The sequence below is a fragment of the Hoplias malabaricus genome, chromosome X2, assembly GCF_029633855.1.
Source record: "Hoplias malabaricus isolate fHopMal1 chromosome X2, fHopMal1.hap1, whole genome shotgun sequence".
Lineage (NCBI taxonomy): Eukaryota > Metazoa > Chordata > Actinopteri > Characiformes > Erythrinidae > Hoplias > Hoplias malabaricus.
In genome coordinates this window covers 1,707,165-1,728,571 of record NC_089819.1, presented here as the reverse complement: position 1 = coordinate 1,728,571, position 21,407 = coordinate 1,707,165, and the positions used below count along the sequence as shown (strand labels likewise).

Below are 21,407 nucleotides of genomic sequence, written 5' to 3'. Positions count from 1 at the left end.
GCTATTTCGATATACAGGATATGGCCCTGATCATAAAGTTAGACATTATTATGTTTCATTTGCTTGAGAAATGTAACACTAACAGCAATATTATGTGTTTAAATGCTTCTAGTCTTAGTGCAAGAGGCATGGTTTACTGGAAGTGAAGTAACAGATGGCTTATTGTGATTATATAAACTGATATATAATTCTGATGTCATTTCATTTTTCATTTAAAATATTTCTTTCAAGTTACATCCAAGGAAAGTGCTTATTGTATGTCACAATCAGCTTCAAAATGTATGGGCAATATATTAAAACATGCTAATGAGTGGGGGTTTAAACGGGCCATGAATATTCATCCAACCCATGCACATTTGATTGTCAGGCGTGTCTACAGTTTGACCATATAATCTAATGTGGCACATTGTAAGGTAGATCAGAAAGTTAGGAAAGAAAACTTATAAATAAAAACCTATTTAAAATCAGGAGAGAAATTAAATTAGAGCGCAAATTAATCAAATGTCAAGATACAGTGGGAGCTTATTTTCTCTTTGGCAGTTCTTCATCTACGTAATCTCCAGGTTCTCTGGCTTCCTCTCACTGTCCAGAAACACACGTTGATAGGTGGATTGGCCACTCTAAAGTGTCCAAAGGTGTGAGTGTCTCAGTGAATGTGTGAGTGTGTATCACACTGCAAATGACTGATGCCCCTCCAAGGTGTGTAATTCATAAAATATATACTATTTTATTATTTCGGATGGACCTTTAAAGGTATAAATGATGACTTTAGGGCGGCATTTAGGCGCAGCAGGATGTATCACAGCTCTAGTGTATCTGCCCCAGGGTCCTGTGATTGTGGGTTCGAGCCCTGCTCGGTGTGCGTTCTGTTAGGTGTGCTCGGAGTTCGGTGTGTTCTCCCTGTGTCTGCGTCGGTTTCCTCCCAGTGCTCCTATGGTACAAAAAATACATGTGAGTAGGTAGACTGGCTGTGCAAATGTGTTCATAAGTGAGTGTTCCCGATGAATCCGTGTGGGCTTCAGACACACCATGACTGAACAGAATAAAGCAGATAAAGCAGAAATCAAATGAATTAATTGACTTTAGATTTATTTTATTCTTAATTCGATGTATTCATTCGAGTTACTGGGCAGAGCTTAACTGTAGGTTGCATAGGCAGATATATTTACACGATATATACAGTACTGTGCAGATGTATTAGGCACCTAAGGTAATTAAATATATATTTAAACTAATGCCTTCTCAGTAAGAGTGGTGGCTATTTACAGTTATATTTAATTACAGTAAATACAACAAAAAAAGATATAAGAATAAGAAATATAAGATAGAAAAATATATATATATAAGAAAATATATATAAGATAATATTTTCCTTTAAAGTTGTAGGTGAGAGTGAGTTTGAAGAATAATGTTTTGTTCAGATTCTCTTTGATTGCATGAATTTGTTAAATCAACAGCACATCATTTAAAGTCATTTATTATTTATTAATCTGTAAAAACCTCAAATAATACGGACTGTCACCCGTATTATCACCAGGAGAGATTTGGAAAAAGTTAAACCAACACATTCACACACAGAATATCACATGTGAATATGGAATAATGTTATTTGGTTTTATTCTAATGTTGTGCGTTATTCGTTGTTTGTTTGTTTGTTTTTAGCAAAATAAACACTTACTCCTCAGATTAACAGCTTTTTAAATCTCATAATCTCTGGTGCCTAAAACTTACAGCACAGTGCTGTATATTTTCTTAACATTACAGAAACAATTAATTCCCTTCTATAATTACAGACTGTAGTCCACCTGTTTCTCTGCAGAGTTTCTTTTCCTCATTTCACCCTGCTCTTCAGGACCACTAGAGAGCAGGTACGTTTTTGGTGGTGGTGTCACAGATGTGGTGGTCGTGTGTTGCTGTGTGCTGAACTGGTTTGGGTGGATCAGATGCAGCAGTGCTGCTTTAGTTTTTAAACACAGTGTCCGATGTCCACTCAGTTAGACACAGCTACCTCATTGGTCCCCCTTGTAGATGGAAAGTAGATGTATTCTCAGTCCAGCAGTGACACTGAGGTGGACTACAGTCTGTAAATGTAGAACTACAAAACGCTCCTGTATAGTCAGTGGAGCTGATCAAATGAACAATGAGTGTAGATATAAGGTAGGTGTTCCTAATCCAGTGATTGTTCAGTGTTTATGGCCTCAGACATGAGGAGACTAAGTAAAAAAAAAATAGAAATCAGTGTGCATTTGATTGTATTAATTCATTGATTCCCTTCATTTTTTGCAACATGAAAACATATGGGATTTTTTTAATACTTCGTAAGTGTTCTCTGTTGCAGTAGAATATGTGAAATGACAACTTGAGTGTCTCTGGCATCGGTACTTTTGACTTTGGCTCTGCTCCATGCAAACTCTCACTATTTGCTAGAGTCCACGCCAGTAAATTGGAGCATTTCTGACACCTAGTGCTTGTGAGATTTGCCGCATGGTGACAGGCCGTAATGTGCTAAGATACGTTTACCTCCCTCTACATCCCTCTCTTTGTCTTGATTTTTATTTCTTTTCTTTTTTTTTCCACAACCTTGATCTGTCTGTCCAAATAACAGTTGCAATAGGTACAGGAATGTATTATTTAGAACCATTCTCCTCCATCTTTATCAAACGTTTGAACTATCCTCTATTTGGAGGGAGATTCTTTTCTCCGAAGCGGCCTACCAGCTGAGAAATCCTTAGTTGGCTCTCTGCTCTTCCAAGCCACTATAAATAAGAATAAACCTTCTCCTGGGTTTATATTATAGTGCAGTGCTAGTTTGCAGTCAGCACGCGCTGCACAGTATCTGACCTTAATCCGTGTTGGTTCTGTGGCACATCCCTTGCCTTAATCACTGACGTGTTGCGTCCCTGAAGGTACTGAAACCATTAGTCGAGTTGAAATGGTTGTCAGGCCAAGTTTGGAAAAGCCCATTACATTCTGCGCCTTAGAGAGCGTGAGTCTTATTTATGCCTTCCCCTCGGTGCCTATTTTACCATGTCTGTATTTTCATTCCTCTTCAGTGGATTGGGCCCGGGTAATTTTACTCTCCACCGTGACTAAAGGTGGGTTGTTTTGTTGAGTGTTGACACTGAATTAATGTTATTTGTGCATCTTTCTTTCTTCTTCTCCCTCTTTTACAGCCCCTTTGACCGACAAGCCTCCGAAGATCCTCTTTCCTGCGGAAAACAAACTGACTGTCATGGAGATGCAGTTAGGTAAGAATGCTGGGGATTTCTTTATGCAGCTTGTTGATACCTGCCTCATTGAAACTGCGCTGTCCTTTGAAAATGCCGCTGGGGTCCACTAGTTTCCTTCTGCCAAATGAATCACGTAAATGATAGACATTAATAATGACCCTGTCTGGAGTCCCATATGGTAAAAAAGTGCTTTCTGCGAGAATGTACGTGTGACGCTTTGGCCGCGCTGGCGGCCGATTGTGTTTTGCCCATATTGCTGGTGTCCTGGCATTGTCCACCGCCACATGGTGTGTGACGCACTGTGCATGACAAACAGCAGAGGTGCAGTGGGAAGCGGGAAGTACGAGGTGTGTTTGATGTTCTGGATAATGCAGGAGACTTCCACCTTTTTTTATCAAGACAATGGGCCTTTATATGATCTTGCACTTGATGCTAGTTTGCAGGTGTATGAGTGGCACTGAGCATGAATGACAGGCTTTAGAGGAGCTAACCAGGCTTGGATCACCGCTGCCTCATGGGAACAGGCTGGCCAAGCAGCAATTGGTCAAAGGCAGGTCTATAAAAGGAATGAAAATGGTCCATTATGGCTTCCACCTTTGAAAATTAATTTGTCATGGTCTGTGCACATCGGAGAAGGCCGGGGAGAAGCGGCTTTGTGCCGAAAATGCCTGATAATGCTTCGTTAGGAAGAGAAAGATGGTTTAAAAAAAAAGAGAGAGAGAGAATGGAGGGTAGGGAAACGTATCCTTCTAAAGACAGGTTTAAGAGCACTTCAGAGCGCTTTGGAAATGACGTAACGTGAATTAATACGCCTCCAGTTTCGATGTCAGCGCAGTTGAAAGCGCTGAAGGATGACACGCAGCCTGAAGGCAAAATGGGGGGAATCTCAGATGAGTGGCAGCTCCACTCCGCATCCCCGCCGCGAGATCAGCCAGTGCTTACTCTGGAAAATAAGCACAGCTTCATGAAATATATTGCAAAGGACATGAAAGCGATGCATTTGCCCAGACTCATCCAGCCCTGCGCTCTTATACACATAGTGCATGAAGACCTTCTAGTCCTCATGGATATTTTCACAATTTATTCTTACTATTTAAGATACTTGGAGAAGTGCTTGATATTCATTTCTTCATAAAGTATGGAAACATAAATGGCCACATTTGACAGTTAATTAGGCGTGGGTACCCCAGAGAGAAAGAGGGAGAGCCACAAACTGGAGAGAATGAGAAAATGAGCAAGGCTTAGCCAGTGAGATAGAAAATAAGGAGAAAGAGAGGGAGTGAAAGTCACAGAGTAGGGGAGAGGGAGAGGTGGGGGGGGGGGGGCGATGGCAAGTGTTAATGTAAAGAAACCACCCCCAAGCTCAACCGCAGGAAACTAAGTGATGAATGCAAACTGCTGGTCTGAATTAATCAACACCTATTTCTTGCTTCTCTGTAACCCCTGCCTTTGTCCCAGGAGATATATTTCTTGTGCAATCGATTCACAGCTGGTCAGTGGATCAAGAGCTACAATATACTCTATGAACACTAGTCAGGCTTAAAGGCAACATAGACGATTCAAGAGAACTACATTTCTCACAACATAGAAGCTCTTTTAAAGTGGGACGTTGTGTTTGAATAAAAGTCGACCGCGGCTTGTTTGTGGTTGAAGATTCTGTATTAGAAATATACAAGGCCTTATTATGGCAGAGCAGGCAACAGAGGAAGAAGGTTCCTGAGCCATTTCAGGCCAGGGCTGCGTCCAAATACCAGACCTTTTTCCAGGGTGCAAACAGACCAGAGCGCTAGCAAATGATGATTAAAATCAAGAACACTGCTTTTAGCTGCCCACACTCTGCAGTCTAGGAGTTGCAACATAAGTAAATGAACATTTTTGATTTCAAGGCATTTGACAAAGCTGCAGTGGAAGCACAGTAGCAGAATGTTCTTTGGTGATTAATGTTGCCAATAGGACTGTAATAGTCTTTCCACCCACCCCTTCCAGTGCCCAGTACACTGGGACTCCCAGTCTTATCCATTACTGAATGTTAGAAATAAGCAACACTAGCACTGACAACAAACCAAATGCCTAAGGCTCTGATGAAACCATGCACATGCTGTGTGATTACTTCATGTAGCTGTATGCCAGCTTTAACCTCACCTGCTGTTGAGCCCTTTTTCTCTGCTTTGACGCAGAATGAACTGCTGATGTTTGTTGACAGCACTTGCAAATATCCAACGACAGTGACTTGTTTCGGCGCCTGGTTCCCGCCTCTGAGGCATGCTCAATTTGGGCCGGTCTCAGCTGGGCTTGCCAAGATGACGAATGACAAGCCTTCAACCAAGTGTCACTTGCCCCTGAAGGGCCGTATATCCCCAGCGCTCGCCTCAAATGGACTTTACGGCAGAAGATTCTGCATCGGTCAGGTTCCGTGTCTTTGCTATAGATCAATCGGAAAGTACCAGAAAGTTTTGCCTGCTTCTGGTTTGTCACTTGGCAGGAGCTGATATGCGGGTTCTGTCTGTGGCTGTTCTGTATCCTTCTGCTGTGCAGCACTATGACATTCAGTTTTAGTATGAGTCTAACCTCACTACTCCCACTTAAAATCTTTGTATCTCTATCTAAACAGATAGAGTTACACCTGCCTTGTGCTTTTAATGGCCTTTTATCAGATACACCAAACATATTGGTGCTCATTTTAGATATATTAGGTGTACAAATTTAAACATTCTTCTGCTCTTTTTTCATTTGACATTTTATGGTACCTGTTGTGTAGTATTATAAATGACTGTTGTATTACAATTACATTTTTAAATCTAAAAATGAATTATTAATACGTTACATTCACGATTGCTAAATTACTAAAATCAGGTTATGTTACACACCCAAATAAAATGCGCTTTAAAACTGTTTTACCCCTAATATAATTACAGACTGTAGCCCATTTATTGCTGCACAGTTTAACATCTTTCTACCCCATACATCAGTGGTTCTCAAAAACTATCCGCAGGGACCCAAAGATGGTCCATTTTGTTGTTCTATTCTTATCTGTTGCATCTGGAGTGTCTGGGAATCCCAGAAGACGGGTTAGAAAACGCTTGCAATTCATCAGTGATAAAAAAGATTACCACAGGGCCACCACTCACCAGATATTAATTGAGTGCGCTGCTGGAATGAGTGTATTTGCTTTGCATTGCTTTTTCATTCCTACTTATTCTTATGAATGTCCATGAATATACTGGATTGAAAATAGATAACCACAAATATCCAGGCTATAAAATTATTTTAATCAGAATCTGACCATTGATGAAGCATTAAAGCAGGGGTCACCAATCTTATCAGCAAACATCAAAGTCAATCATTGTTTTGCAGACTGAGACCAATTAAACAAGTGGAACTTGGATTTGGCATGAAAACCTGCGTACAACTGCAACAGATAAAGTTGGTGTTTCTTCAACACTGACTACCACAAATTTGCGAAGCCTGTAAGGTGAGCCAACAATGCGAATGCAGTAGGTGCTTAGTGTCGATGTATTAGAGAATTTCTTATAATCTTTCAGTCTGTTTTCCATCAGCTAGAGGTGCATGATCAGAATGGGTCAATGTCAACATCAATTTAATATTTTAATTTTGGTCTGTCTGTGTTGCTGCTGTGTGACATATATAATGTGTGCCAGATACATGCACTCAGTGGCTGTGTCCCAATTGCGTACTACAAAGTACAACATACAAAGAAATGTGTTTTCCATATTTAACCCATCTGTGACGGTTTAACCCACGGTGCTGTTGCTTCACTCCCACCCCCCACAATTTTCCTGCCAATCGTAGGAATTAAACCTACTATAGAGTATATGCAATGTACTAATCTTAAACAACTGAGTTCGACAGATTTTATGTCAGATAATAAAACAATTTATATTCGAAATAAGCTTCATGTGCCTTTGTGTAATATCTACTTCATGGTCTGAGTGTAGTATGCTTTCAAATCCCAACGTAGGGAGTAGGGCATTATTTGGGACACAGCCAGAAGGCACCAGATGTGAGAAACCCCTCTTTGTCTTCTACACTCAACATTGACACTTTTGACTATAATACACACTACATACTCAAACACTAGTTAGAATTAGTGTTAAGCACGCAATTGGGATGCAGCTGTAGTGTGATTCACATGCATTCAAATGCTGCTGCTTCACTTACCCCAAACATCAGGGCATAATTAATTATGAATCATGGTGGTGAACATCCATTTGCTTTTTATTTAATGATCCATATTTAATTAAATGTGTAGCTAATGTTTAACTCAATAATATAAAAAGCAAGTTTGATGTGGTAGAGAGCGAACAGCTTTGGCTAATAAAGGCAAGCCTTTGACGTTGGGTCTTGGTTCACAGTGTAGCTCTAAAGACCAGCTGCTTGGTGTCATACTGTCGAGGAAAAAGCACAAGTGTGATTCATTCAGATGTCCACCAGCGCTTTCGACACGGGAATCAGCCAAGCTAGGCAGGAGACCAGAGTGGCTCGCCAGAGTAGGGTTAGTGTGTGTGTGTGTGTGTGTGTGTGTATGTGTGTGCATGTGTATGTTTGTGCTCTTGTGCAAGCTAAGCTTAGGGGATGGAGGGTTTTACTGCTCTGGACAGTCAGCAGATGTGGGCATTCTTGTGGAAAATGAAGAGAAAAAAAAACACAAACAAACAGACAATAGTTGAGTATTATTTCAGTAGCTAGTGCCCATCAACTCAACTGGACAATTGATGACCACCAGTCCCCCATTCCCCATCTCTCTTTATCTCAAGCAGAGGATACTGAAAGGAATATAACCCTGCAGCCACTTCAAACTGAGAGAGAGAGAGAGAGAGAGAGAGAGAGGAAGAGAGAGAGAGAGAGAGAGAGATGTTTCTGGAATTGTGGTTGTGATCTTTTGATTACGCTTCACATTCAGCTTTTTATGTAGAAATCATTCTCTGTCATCCTTTGCCCCATCCCTTGTGCCCCGCTGACATTCTTGCCTCACATTCTGTGCCATATACATCCTGCTTTTCTTCTTTTGACTGAATTTTTTCATTTCCTCCCCTAAAAGCTCTTATTCGTCCCCCATATCTCTCTCCCCCTCTCGGGTGCACACACTTGCCTCACGCTTTCTCTCTCTCTCGCTGTCTTTCTCTCTCTTGAGTGCAGTCTTTCATGCTTGGTCTCTCATTTCTACTTCTTTTCCTCTTTCTTTTTCTTCCACTTTCTACTGCTTTATCTCACTCATTCATTCATTGTCTGTAACCGCTTATCCAGTTCAGGGTCATGGTGGGTCTGGAGCCTACCCAGAATCACTGAGCGCAAGGCGGGAACACACACTGTAGGCAGCATCAGTCCATCACAGGGCACCACACACTCACACATAGCAAGTCCACCTACCATCCACCGTGGGTGGAAACCTACACAGACACAGGGAGAACACACCAAACTTGAATATATATATATATATATATATATATATATATATATATATATATATATGTATATATGTATGTATGTATGTATGATTCTCGCTCTTTCGGTGTCCCTCTCTCTTTCCCTCGAATGCACACTCTTGCATGCTTTCTCCCTCCTTTATCTCTTCTCCTTCTATTTCTCCCCTCACTCTCTGTTTCTCTCTCTCTCTCTCTCTCTCTCTCTCTCTCTCTCTCTCTCTCTCTCTGATCAGGCAGCGCTCTCTGCCTCTTTGCTGTCATTCTTCACAAACACCCCAAGCGCCTGCCTTCCACCCCGCGACACCTGACATTCAGCTCCGGCGATGATTTCTGACATCAGAGCGCACCAGAGGCTGCTATAGTCCAGTGCATGAGTCACGCTGTAAATGGCAGCGCCACTTCCCTTTTCTTTCTGCCTGACTGCATGACTTGAGAGATAAAAACAAGGAGGAAGTGCAGTTGTCAAGAACTCAACAAGGGCCCTATTGGCAAGTGGGTCAACGGTGGTTAGGGTAAATTGTGCTTCATTCTCTCTTTTTTTTTTTTTTTTTTTTTTATTCAGACGCAGTGATAGCCCAGCATTGCTTGTTGCCCTGATGACAATGAAGTCTGAGAATGCTTTTGTATATTGGTGCCAGGACGGTTCTGAAAAGCAAGAAAAATGAAGTATTGCTTTAGGGCATCTGAGGACCAGTCCGATCCATTAATGTAATGTTCTTTATTTTATAAGTGATTGAGGAGATTTTAGTTACTGTGGTGATTAAAAGGTTTATTTAAAATAATAAGGGGTGGCACAGCGGCGCAGCAGGTGGTGTCGCAGTCACACAGCTCCAGGGACCTGAGTTGTGGGTTCGAGTCCCACTCCAGGTGACTGTCTGTGAGGAGTTTGGTGTGTTCTCCCTGTGTCCATGTGGGTTTCCTCCGGGTGCTCTGGTTTCCTCCCACAGTCCAAAAAACACACATTTGTAGGTGGATTGGCGACACAAAAGTGTCCATAGGTGTGTGTGTGTGTGTTGCCCTGTGAAGGACTGGCGCCCCCTCCAGGGTGTATTCCTGTCTTGTGCCCAATGATTCCAGGTAGGCTCTGGGCCCACCGCGACCCTGAACTGGATAAGGGTTACAGATAATGAATGATTGAATTAATAATAATAATAAATGATTTTATTATTATTATTATTATTATTACTAACTTTTCTCATATCAGAGCTATAATACAAATTCGTACACAATCCACATACCTCACACATTAACTGGAGTTAGTATTAGTGCATATCCTTTATTTGTCTTGGTTGCCAACTCTAACCTGTAATAGAGAGAAGAGCCTTTGTTGTTGGATCTGCAATTGTAGGGGGAGCCCAGGAGCAAAATAATTACCAAATGGTACTTAATTCTGCATGGTACTTAATTCTGCTATGTGTGAGTGTTTCTTTTTAACAGGTCAGTGGAGCATCACAAAGATTTTAAATCTGTAAGTGCAGAGAAAAAATGCTATTTATTGAGGGGTTTTTTTTGTCACTGTTACATAAAAACAAAAAGACACATAAGGTCTTGCACTGCAGTCATTTTCTAACAGATAGTTGAAGGTGACCAATTTTGCAATGAGCCTAATAAAAACAGCCTTAAAATTCACTGCAATGCATCTCCTGGTTTATTGCTTTATTAAGACAGGGATTCTCAGCATAGTCAAACAAGACCTAATGCTTTCATTTACTTCTCCTTCTCAATCAATAATTCAAGCAATCCCTCAACCTGTTATTCAAGCACTTTGAATAAATAAATAGACAAATAGTTTATAGTCCTTCATTATCTCACAAACAAAACTCTGGGCTGTGGTGTCCAGTGGGCTAGAATCAGTGCTGACCCAGCTGTATCCTAATGGAATGGTTATCAGCAAATGAGCTTGATCCTTTTTCAAATTCTTGGTTTATTTTCAATTTCTCTTAATATAATGCCATTATCCACAACCAGCTCAAAGACTGTCCATTTTCATAAGGTACCAACGTCGTTGTGACAACGTGAAATGAATTGGTAAGATATTAGATTGAGTTTCAACCTGGTTTGAGCAAGCTGTCTTTTGTGTAAACATACAAATGTAAAATATGAAAGCTTTATGTCTACTTTCTGCTGTGCTATGTGACTGACATGTCACTACAACCGTAGAGAAATGATTCTCTAACAACTCCTTGCAACACTCATGAGACACATTTCAAGTAAAACAGAAAGCAGCACCAATATTTTACAACAGTCAATCCAGTTCAGTCCCTTCCAGAGTTCAAATAGGTTGTTTGCAAATGATGTCATGTCACTGCACGAACTGCAGAGGGCTGGAAGTGATTTTATACACTGGGAGCTCTATCACATGCTCTCATAAGGCCTGTGGTTTACAGTCGCTCAAAATCATTTCGTCTGATAAACTAGGAGCTTGTATCCAGTGCCAAAAGTTGTTCATGAGGAAGAAAAATGCAAGAATTCGACTGAAAAACAGCAGCAAAAACGGCTTTCGAGCTGCCACCTGCGGTCAGGGTAGCTTGTTATTCAGAAGCTTCTCGTTCTAATTTAGTTGTATTTCTTGTAGATGTGGTTTTAAATCTATAACCTGCACACACAGCACCAGCACAGTTGTGGAAAATACAGATTTCACTTCTCACAAATGCATGAGGCCAAAGTCAGCTTTTTAGGGCTTACAATGAACCCTGGTGTGATTGCTCTGTTAGTGAGATTCGTTAAAGTAGGTGTGAACGCTCACTTTCGAACTCGGGTGCGCACCAAACAAGCAGACATAGACGGCCTGAGAGGTTCATTACAATTGTGATTGCCATACGAACACAAAAAGTTAAAATAAAACAACGAGCCGAGGACAAACCTATTAACATATTCTCTCTGTAGCAGATCTTTTTGTTTCATAAAATGGAGGAATTTCCTCTGCTGGTTTGACATATTTATTCATTTTATCACCTCTCACTGTGTTTCCAGTTTGTAAAACTACCTCCTGGTAAACACATTACGCCCAACTCTAATGACTGGTTCAAAAAATAAAAGTCAAATATGCATCATATGTCACTTTATTTATTTATTTATTTACTTCTACTTACTTACTTTTTACTTTGGTTCATAAATGTGTCAATGTAAACTCGAACTACACCATTACTCACCAATTTTCAATCAGGTTCCCATTCCACCTTAAATGATGCTGAAGGCGCCAGAATGTACCTATTGCAACATTTAAAGTGGAAAGGGATTACTGATTGATTGTGTGCCATTTAAGGGAGCAAGTATGGTAAGTTCTGTGGGTGTCCACTCCTGATGGAACCGTAACGTTAATGTCGAGAGGCATCATATTGCTCTGATTTCGTTTCTCGGTTTCACCACAGGACAATAAAAGTCCACACAACAGTCGATACCAAGGTAGACCCAACAGGTGAAAACAAGTTGTATGGCTCAATAATTTTGTAATTTTTGAGACAGATGATTAAAAATGATCATACATAAAAATTGATCTCCACAACATATGTTGTGATCTTGTTTGTACATTACTCTCATTATATCACCTAAAATTAGACAATACAGGCTTCTTGCCTCCATCTATGCCTTTCTGTCCTTCTCCACTTGCCCTCCATCTGGATTTCATGCATTGCTGGAATCACTTGATTGAAAACAACCTATACAAGATGTTATTTTCAATATTTGCAACAAAGAAATGTCATTCTAACACAGGGAAATCAGTCAGATTTGATCCTCATAATTACTCATTATGTCCCAAAGTTGTAAACACTTGCTCATCCTTTGTGTCCCAATCTGAAATCAAGGTCATTACTAGAACGTTTGACACCTGTGTTGCACTAACAGCCTCTTTTCTTCTGGGAATGCTTTCTTTTTCTAGATATTGGCACATCCCTGTGAGAATCTTGTTGCATTAGTCAGGTCCAGAGGATTAGATCTTGATCACAACCACAACTCCAACATGTCCCAAAGGTAGTGGATGGTTTTCCACCACTCCCAAAAGCACAGATCTATTGCTCTCAACTTTGTTGGGTAGAGATGGGGGATTATATACCCCTCAAGCAGACAGTAAGCCGTGGGTATGGTAGACTTAGGTTCATCAGTAGTTGCTCCAGAGAGCCACATTCTGCAGGCTTTCAAGATGCTAAATGGTTCACAAATGTTGGTGCACTTTAACATAGATTAATTAAATAAATAGTAGACATATCATGTGTATAGTATTCAGCACAATGACATTAGGGCTGACTGAAGAAAATTTAAACACTATAGTTATTCATATTAAATTAATTGAATATGAAAATCATATCAAATTGTTCTGTCTTCTATATCTATCTTTTAGTATGTAGTTGCCAGTTGTTCTTTCAATTGTGCAAATGTGACATTTCGTGGCATATAGTACAAAGGAACTGGTGCAGAATTACTTGAAATAAAATCTCACTGTACATTTAATTGCATTAACCTTCTACTGTAGTTTCCCTTCGTGAAATAAGAGGATTTCTAATGACTGCAGTGAGCTCTTTCCTTTTGTGGGGAAACCGATTCATTCAGTACATCATTAGCAAAGATTAGTTCCCCTTTGATGAAGTGTATTTAATACTACGTCACATTGTCCTTATTGTTATTATACAATTAAAATCAGCATAGTAGATTTTGCCATACATCTGTATCTTGAGCTCCCTATGCTGTTTTTTTTTTCCTTTACCAAGCCCACTGGAGTCAAGTGCCGACACTTGGGTAAATGTCACGGCAGTGGAGCGTGCACCATTGTGGCCACAGGGGGCTGTGTGGCGGATCAATATTACATCATTTCTCTCAATTAGGGAATGCTTATTGTTTGTCTGAGGCATTCCTACCCTCGTTCAGCCTGGCTGTGAAGGGAGGAAGGCTAGAGTGAGGCAGAGAACCGGAAATGATAAGGCAGGCTGCACCCTTTATATGAAAGCTGCAGATGGTGGGGGAAGTCATTTTCAGCATATGGAAGATCAATAGATTCATCCAGTTCGGGAGAAGGAGGACTGGTAGTAGAAAGGAACGTAGTGCAATATGATCAACAAACAGTCACATCTGACTCATTCACACCTTGCTTTTATATAAAAGCTTGAATGTGATTCTTTGTTCACAAGGGGACCTCCCTCATGCGTTGAATAATAGTCTGCTTCTCCATTCATTTCTTCCTCAGTAGTTAATTTAAGGCTGGCCAACATAGCTGAAATATAAATAATGATATTGTTCAATTTCAGTTGATATATATATATACATACTGTTATTATACGGTAGTGCCAGGTAGTGTCAATGTCACACAGCTCCAGGGATCTGGGGTTGTGGGTTCTATTCCACACCTGGTGACTGAGGAGTTTGGGGTGTTCTCCCTGTGTTCCCATGGGTTTCCTCCGAGTGCTCCAGTTTACTTCCACGTTTGTGTGTGTGTGTGTGTGTGTCGCGCTGTAAAGGACTAGTGCCCCCTCCAGGGTGCATCCCCACCTTGCGCCCAGTTCAGGGTAGCTGCCAGAACCACCTGAACTGCATAAGCGGTTACAGACAATGAATGAAAGAATAAATATACAATTCTTAATACTTTTTTACGACTTCTTTAATAAAGAACAAGAGAAAATTGTGAATTGAAGCAAATTTTCATAGAATTTTTAAAAGTGTTATTTATTAATGAAGGCAAATAGTATAAAAACAACATAACAATAAAAGCTACAGACATAAAATACATTTTATTTATTAAACTTTTGCCAAAATAAATAGTTATTTGCATTATGATAATTGTTCAGATTGATTGAGAATATGCTATGAATGTTTCTATATAGCACCTTTTAGAAAAGAGTTCAATATGACACCAAAAAGTGTTCTTCTATTGTTACAAGCTTGACATTGTAACAACAGAAGAACCGTTTTTGGTGCCATGTAGCACACTTTTCTTAAAAGTGGTATATAGAACCATCTATAGCACTTTTTCCATCTGTCTGAAGATCCCTTTCATGATGCAAAGAACTCTTTAATCATGCAAAAGATTCTTCTAGTGCACGATTCATTTTCTTGACTAAATAACCCTTGGAGAATCATAATTTTTAAGTGTGAGATCAACTGAGCAACACAGTGGAAAAAAAAAAAAAACTTTTGAACTCAGCAAAAATAAAAATAAATAAATAAAACATAAACTGTAATTTTCCAGTCCGTTTTGCATCAAGATGTAATAAACTCTATTAAAAAAAACAACAAATTCCCTCTACACAAATGTTTTATGTAAATCTTATATAGTAGAAATGGCTTTATTTCAAACTGAGAGCAAGGAAGACGAGTTGGTTCACGCTCTTTGGTTTTAACTCTGTTGCATATTCACACTTGGTCTGGACGGTTATCCTGCACAGTTTACACCCAACAGTGTTCTGATCTAGGTCAAACAAACAAAAAAGACCATCCTGGCTTTCAAAGATGCCTCAGCATCAGCCTTTGTTTTCTCACTCACCCTGTTTCTGTTGTACCCAGAGGGAAAAACTGTACACTGAAGTGTACTTAATTTAAGTATAGTTCCATGCACTCATCATTAATGTACTAAAAGTGCACTATTTTCTGTGTAGCATGTATTTAATATGCTAATTATGCATTGTTAGTGCTAATAAAACATATACTTAAATACAATAGTACTATGTGTACTATTTTGAAATAACATTAATATTCACTTAAATACACTGAAGTGCATTGTTCTACTACTTTTTACTGTAGTATTTTTCTAAAAGATATTTGTGTCAACTTTCAAATAACAAATCAATCAAAAATGTAGATAATACATATTAAATATGCTCTAAATATGTTCATAAATACATTTAGTGTAATATAAATGTTATTATATACTCTATATTATAATAAGTATGGCATACACAAAGTATGTTTAAATCAAGTCCATTTCACCTTTTTTATGAGTTTGTGTTTCTGCAAATACAATAGCAACAAATATAAATGTATTTTAATACATCTTCGTGTGTCAACATAGTAAAGGGTATTTAGGGAAAAGAAATGATTCTATATAGAATGCTGAACACTCAAAGAACTTTTTGCATGATTAAAGGGTTCATTGCATTGTGAAATGGATCTTCAGATTGATGGGGGATGTGCTGCCGATGGTTCTATAAGGCAAATGGGTTTATAAAGCACCAAATTGATTTTCTATAGTTATGATGTCAAGTAGCAACAGGACTCTTTTTTTGGTGCCAAAACCCTATAGAACCATCAACAGCACATTCTCCATCAGTCTGAAGAGTCACGCCGAGGGTCATGTGGGTACTGAAGTTTTTATATACTATCTTTATATTTTTTAATTATTATACTTAATTATACTTTTTAAGTGTGTTCTTTATGAAAGTTCACTAAAATTTATCTTATATTTAAATATTTAAAAGCCCACTATTAGTTTATATTTGTAGGGTAGTAAAATTTATCTGAATACACCAAAGGTCAAAAAATGTACATGTATTTATTACATTTGTAACATGTGTTTTGCTTGCTCTTATATTTAGCAAATAAAATTATTATGTGGTTGAAATTTACTTAATAATATTAAAATATGTTTCTAGTACATTGAAATATATAATTGTTATTTTTACCTGGGTTGTCCGGTACAAGATGTAACCAAGTGAAAAAACCTGCTAAATGATGTTTTTGTATCACTCCTATCAAATGCTATTATCAAGAGGTATGAATGGCTGTTTAACGGGAGCATATTTAAAGTTTGTTCATGGAGCCAAAAGTTGTGTATTTGTGCATTCCTGGCAGCTCATATTTAATGCATATAAGTGAAACTGTTGAAAGTTTTATAAAACAGTTTTCTTACCGATAATATTTCTGTTATGATACATATTGCTCTTGTTTTATCACACAGCCCTGAGATCATTCTAGAAGCATTAGCATATTTCATCCTAATACCTTTAACACTTTGTGAAGATGCTGATTGTTTGTCATTTCTTTTCAGTGAAGCCATCTCAGATGCACTGGATTGTAATTGCAGAAGAATATAATTGTAGTCTTACAATCTACTTGCCTTTCACCAAACATGTTATAATACATAAGAAGTAATCATCAGAATATGATTTACACTTTATTGTGTTTATGGTGTTCCTTCACTACCCATTAATATATCTTGGATATATAATCAATCATTAAATTCTGTTCCATAAAGAGCAGTTAGAGAAATGGAAGCAGTGGTGAATGCTGAGTGAGAGCATTCGTTTGGGGGTTGGGTTGAACTTTGGAAATTGGCTTTATTCCTTAGGTAAGCATTCTCGTTATTTTCCTGCCTATTGTTTACAGAAGAGTCATCGAGCCTGTTTCTATTGATTGGGGGAGATGATAACTTTAAAATGGATTTGATTTTTATTTGTACTTTTCATTTTTCAGCAATCCTATAAAATTACCGTCATTGCAGGTTTCCAAATCAAATCACTGCTCTTTTTCAGAGGTTCTCCAGTCCACATAAGTCAATTCAAACCACTTTTGCCAGATACAATTATGTGGTTTTCATTATCCTGGAGAAGATGAAACAAGTATTGTGTTCTCCAAAGGTAGACTGCAGGAAGTAGGGCAAGGTTTTGAAGGTCATCTTTGGTCAATGTGTCCTCTTAATCTTAAGGATAAATGTATCCTCTTTGCAGAAATAGCTGGTTAAGTTTTGTGCCAGAGATCTTTGGTCTTTTGAACTGAAGTAAAACTCTCCTTGTCCCTCTGTAACCTCTTTTAGTCTGAGGCTTCAGAGCTGCTGAGAACAGAGAACAAACAGCATGCACAATATATTACTCTGCCCAGTCTTGTGGATTCTGCTGCCTTAACACTCACATCCTTACAAGCTTGCTCTTCGTTGTCTGATCATATTCGGCTAACCACTGCGGCCACTGTTGCTAGATGGACTAACAGTGTCCTGATGAGATATGGAGATATTAATGTCTGTGCCTTTGTGAAGTAAAACTCTCAGATGTATGCTCTAAAAAGTTTGATAGTGTAATAATATTTTTTTCTGTTTGTTTGTGTTATTTAATTATATATTAAACCCATATTATATTCTTGATTTTAGATTTACATTAATAAAAATTTTGAAAAGATAATTATTTATTGAGTAAACTTAAGTAAAGTTGTAAAAGTATATTTCTGAACTATAATCTACACTCTTAGAAAAAAAGGTACGGTAGAGGTTTAAAAGTCCAGCTTTGTTCCTTAAAGGTACATTACATTCTCGTCTCCAGAAGGAGAGATAAAAGTTTGAAATCTTTCATTATTGATCTGTGTCACATAATATAAATCCTGGAGATTATATGGGGCATATGAAATCAACACAATTTTAAAATTTACAATTATAATAAAATAAGGCATTGTTCCCTAATTAAAAGTACAATCATGTACCCTTGAGGGCACCACCACAGCAAAAGCTACCACCACAGTGACACATTTTCTGATGTAGTAAGTGTATGTAGTAAGTATAATTATATCAATGTACTAATGGTACATTTTTAATATTTCTTGGGATCAAATTGGCCCATTGTTTAGTTTATAAAAGTATACTTTAAGTGTAAATGTAGTAAACTTGGAGTACACAGCTTGTTTGCATCAAAAATAAGTTTCATGTTGTACTGTAACTACACTAAAAGTAAATTAGTTTATAGTTATACTTTACTAGTTATATATTTCTGTCCTACTTATAATTGTAGTGTAGTAATATGAATTAAGTCTGTTACAAAACTCTCAAGCCCAACTTGGTATGCTGGTACACATTTTACTACACAAAATATGTAGGAAGATACATGAATATGTGGCAATCCAGAGTGAAAAAATCAGCCTTAAAACTTTCTCTGACCCTAAACATGAATACATTTCACCTTGGGACACTCTGGAACTGCAGAGTTCAGGAAGTTAGAAAAGCAGTGTTTTGGATGTTTATCTCTAACAGAAAACTGCTGTCTTCTCAGCTCTCCTTTGGGTAAATAACAAAGTGTTTGAGTGTATGAAACAGCGCCACCACTGTATGGGGGCTCACTTTGTGTGCATACAATCGCTACAAGATATGATGAACAATGTGTCTCCAACATACAAATGACAACCTTACAATTTAGACGTGCAGGTTGTTCAAACCTTGGAAGAATATTGTCAATAAAATCATGCACATGTGTATCTATTTCTGTGTTGGTTAACACTGCGTAAAGTTTCACCCATGTACTATTAACTCTCAGCTTTTACACCCCAAACTACAAGCCAAATATACATAAACATTATGTGTAACATTATTCAAGTAGAATTAAGTATAACTGTGTTTAGTATATCACTGATAAAAAGTAAGCTGAAAACGCATTTGCTTATTTTAAGTTTAAAAGCAGTATACTCCTAACACACAGGTATAATTGTTGCATTTATTGTACTTGTGTTTACGAAGTCTTTTTTAGAATCTGAGAATGAAATAACATTGAGCATCTCTCTTGCTGTCTGTCTGTTTCCTTCTCTCTTTTTCTCTTTCCCTCACTTTTATGCCCTCGCCCACCCACCCACTGCAGAAGCACCAGCCGCCGCAAATAGCAGCACCGCAATTCTGACACCTGCCGTACCCGCTGTTCCTCATGCTCTTGGCAATCTCTTAGTCATATATTAAAAGGCTCAGTATGCAGAGAATTGATGGTCTACTGAATGGGACACTAAGCACCTACGCAGTGTCATGGGGCACCTATCTGGTTTGTTTTTTTCTTTTCTTTTCTTTCCTTTCTTTTTCTTTCCTTTTCTATTTTTTTTCCCTAGAACTTACAAAAATGTCTACTGTGCTCCTGCTGCTTGCTCCTGAAGGCTTTGCATTTATTGACGGGTTTATGTATTTATTTATTTTGCAGATAACAGCAAATAAAGGTCAAACACACCGGAATATTCTTGTTTATACTTATTTATATGAAAAATAAAGCGGAATCAATACTGAGCTTTGTGCATTTTTCAAAATAAAAAACAGCAGCAAACTTGCATAATATTATTTATAAAACAAGCAAAAAAGTCTCATGCTGATAAACCAAACATCTCATTAAATTAAAATATGAGGGGATTCGTGGCACGTCCCTTAACTCCACCTCTTCCAATCAAGATTACATGTAACACACATTGAGCCACAGTAAGCAGCCCCCAACTCCCCACTTTTCTCACAGCTCATTGCCCTGAGAGGCAAATATTTTTTGGGGACTTGAGCACTAAAATAAACATCAGAGAGGATAAAGCTGTTATCCTGCACTAACTCCTCAGAGCGAGGAGCTGAAGAGTGACATTCTCAGAGGCAAGCCAGCATGGAGAGACAGCTTTCCCATTCGCTTTGAAGGCATGCTCCTTCACTGACTGGTTTACATGAGTGAAAATAATCGGAGCAGCAGCATCCATCTGCATAGTCATAACAAACTTTCCCTGTCTCTGCACTTCAGTTCTGCTGCTGGTATTTTCATCTCATCGCATTTCTGTGTTTTGGCTGTTGATATAATTGTTGAGATGTGCAATGGCTCTTTTTCTTCAAATCTAGTGGAATTTTACCCTGATTCAACTGATAAAACACTGGCATTTTCTTTAATTAATTTTTCAGCATTCCAGATGCTGATTTTTTTTTTTTTCTTTTTGCAATTAACCTGAAAAAATGACTTCATAATTTCCAATATCAGTGGAATGGAATATGTCCAAAATCTGTGTGCACTTCAGTGTACACCTGAGCATTTGGTTACAGCATCAACTCCTTGGTTGATGCAGATTCTTCATTGAATATCAGTTTTTTCCAGTCTTCCACACTCCACACTCCATGACATTTTTTCTTAACCCACTGTAGACTGACTTCAGTTTATGCTTTAGTGCTGTTTTTTCCTTTGCTTTTTTTTAAATGCAAATTCCATTTAATTCTGATGACTTCTTACAGTTCTGTCACAAACACTGGCGCTGATTAATGCCCATATTTGTTATGTTTTTTTGTTTGTTTGTTTACACCATAAGGCTGATTATAATGCTGATGCTTCAATGTCTCCCGTTATATACCCATTTGTTTTTTTCTTTTATAGCCTACCCGTTTTTTTTGTTGTTTGTTTGTTTGTTTACTTGGTTTAGTTTTTTTCTTTTTCCACACTTGTTGGCAGTGTTGAAGGAGTTTTAAAACTATTTGCATTGTTTCAGTTGTTCCACTTGCTTCCCAAAGGCTTGCAAACTAATTAGCATTTTAGATCCTTTTTTTTAGACTGTCATTTTTTATTTTGGAAATGCAAGAGCATCCTTTCATGAGGTGATCTCTTTGTTTTTTCTTCAACGAATATTTGATAAACTCCATATTTTTTTCTTCCTCTGCTAGATTATAATATGCAGGGGGGAGGGTTGCACAACTAAAATGAAGGTTTGCATTTGCTGCTAAGTAAACAAAAAAAATGGTGACCCTACCTTTTAAGTTGTGATTCAGTCCATACTTTCATTTGTTTGTTGGTTCATACATTCTTTCTTTGTTCGTTCATTTATATATTCATTCATACATACATGCCAGAGGTTGTTTCAAATTACTTTACTTTATATGGACCACTTGCACCATGTATTGTGTCTGCATTCCAAACGACATGTCTGTTTACGTCCACCTAGCACCTATCATCCCTTACCCTTCAGATCTCCTCACCTGTTTCATTAGTTTGCATCGATTTTGCACATAGTCTTTCTGTAATAAGTGTTTTATTATTGTAGTGTGTTTTACAGCGTTTATTGT

The 21,407-nt window shown here is 38.3% G+C and overlaps 1 protein-coding gene across 4 annotated transcripts in view; it reads left to right on the top strand.

Annotated features, from left to right (window-relative positions):
- Positions 1-21,407, top strand: part of LOC136676832 (interleukin-1 receptor accessory protein-like 1-B) — a 479,565-nt gene that overhangs the window by 303,912 nt on the left and 154,246 nt on the right. For all 4 annotated transcript variants that reach the window (XM_066654081.1, XM_066654079.1, XM_066654080.1 and 1 more), the window contains exon 6: positions 3,174-3,248. In XM_066654081.1, coding sequence (XP_066510178.1) covers positions 3,174-3,248 — 75 coding nt within the window. The remainder of the gene's footprint in view (positions 1-3,173; positions 3,249-21,407) is intronic.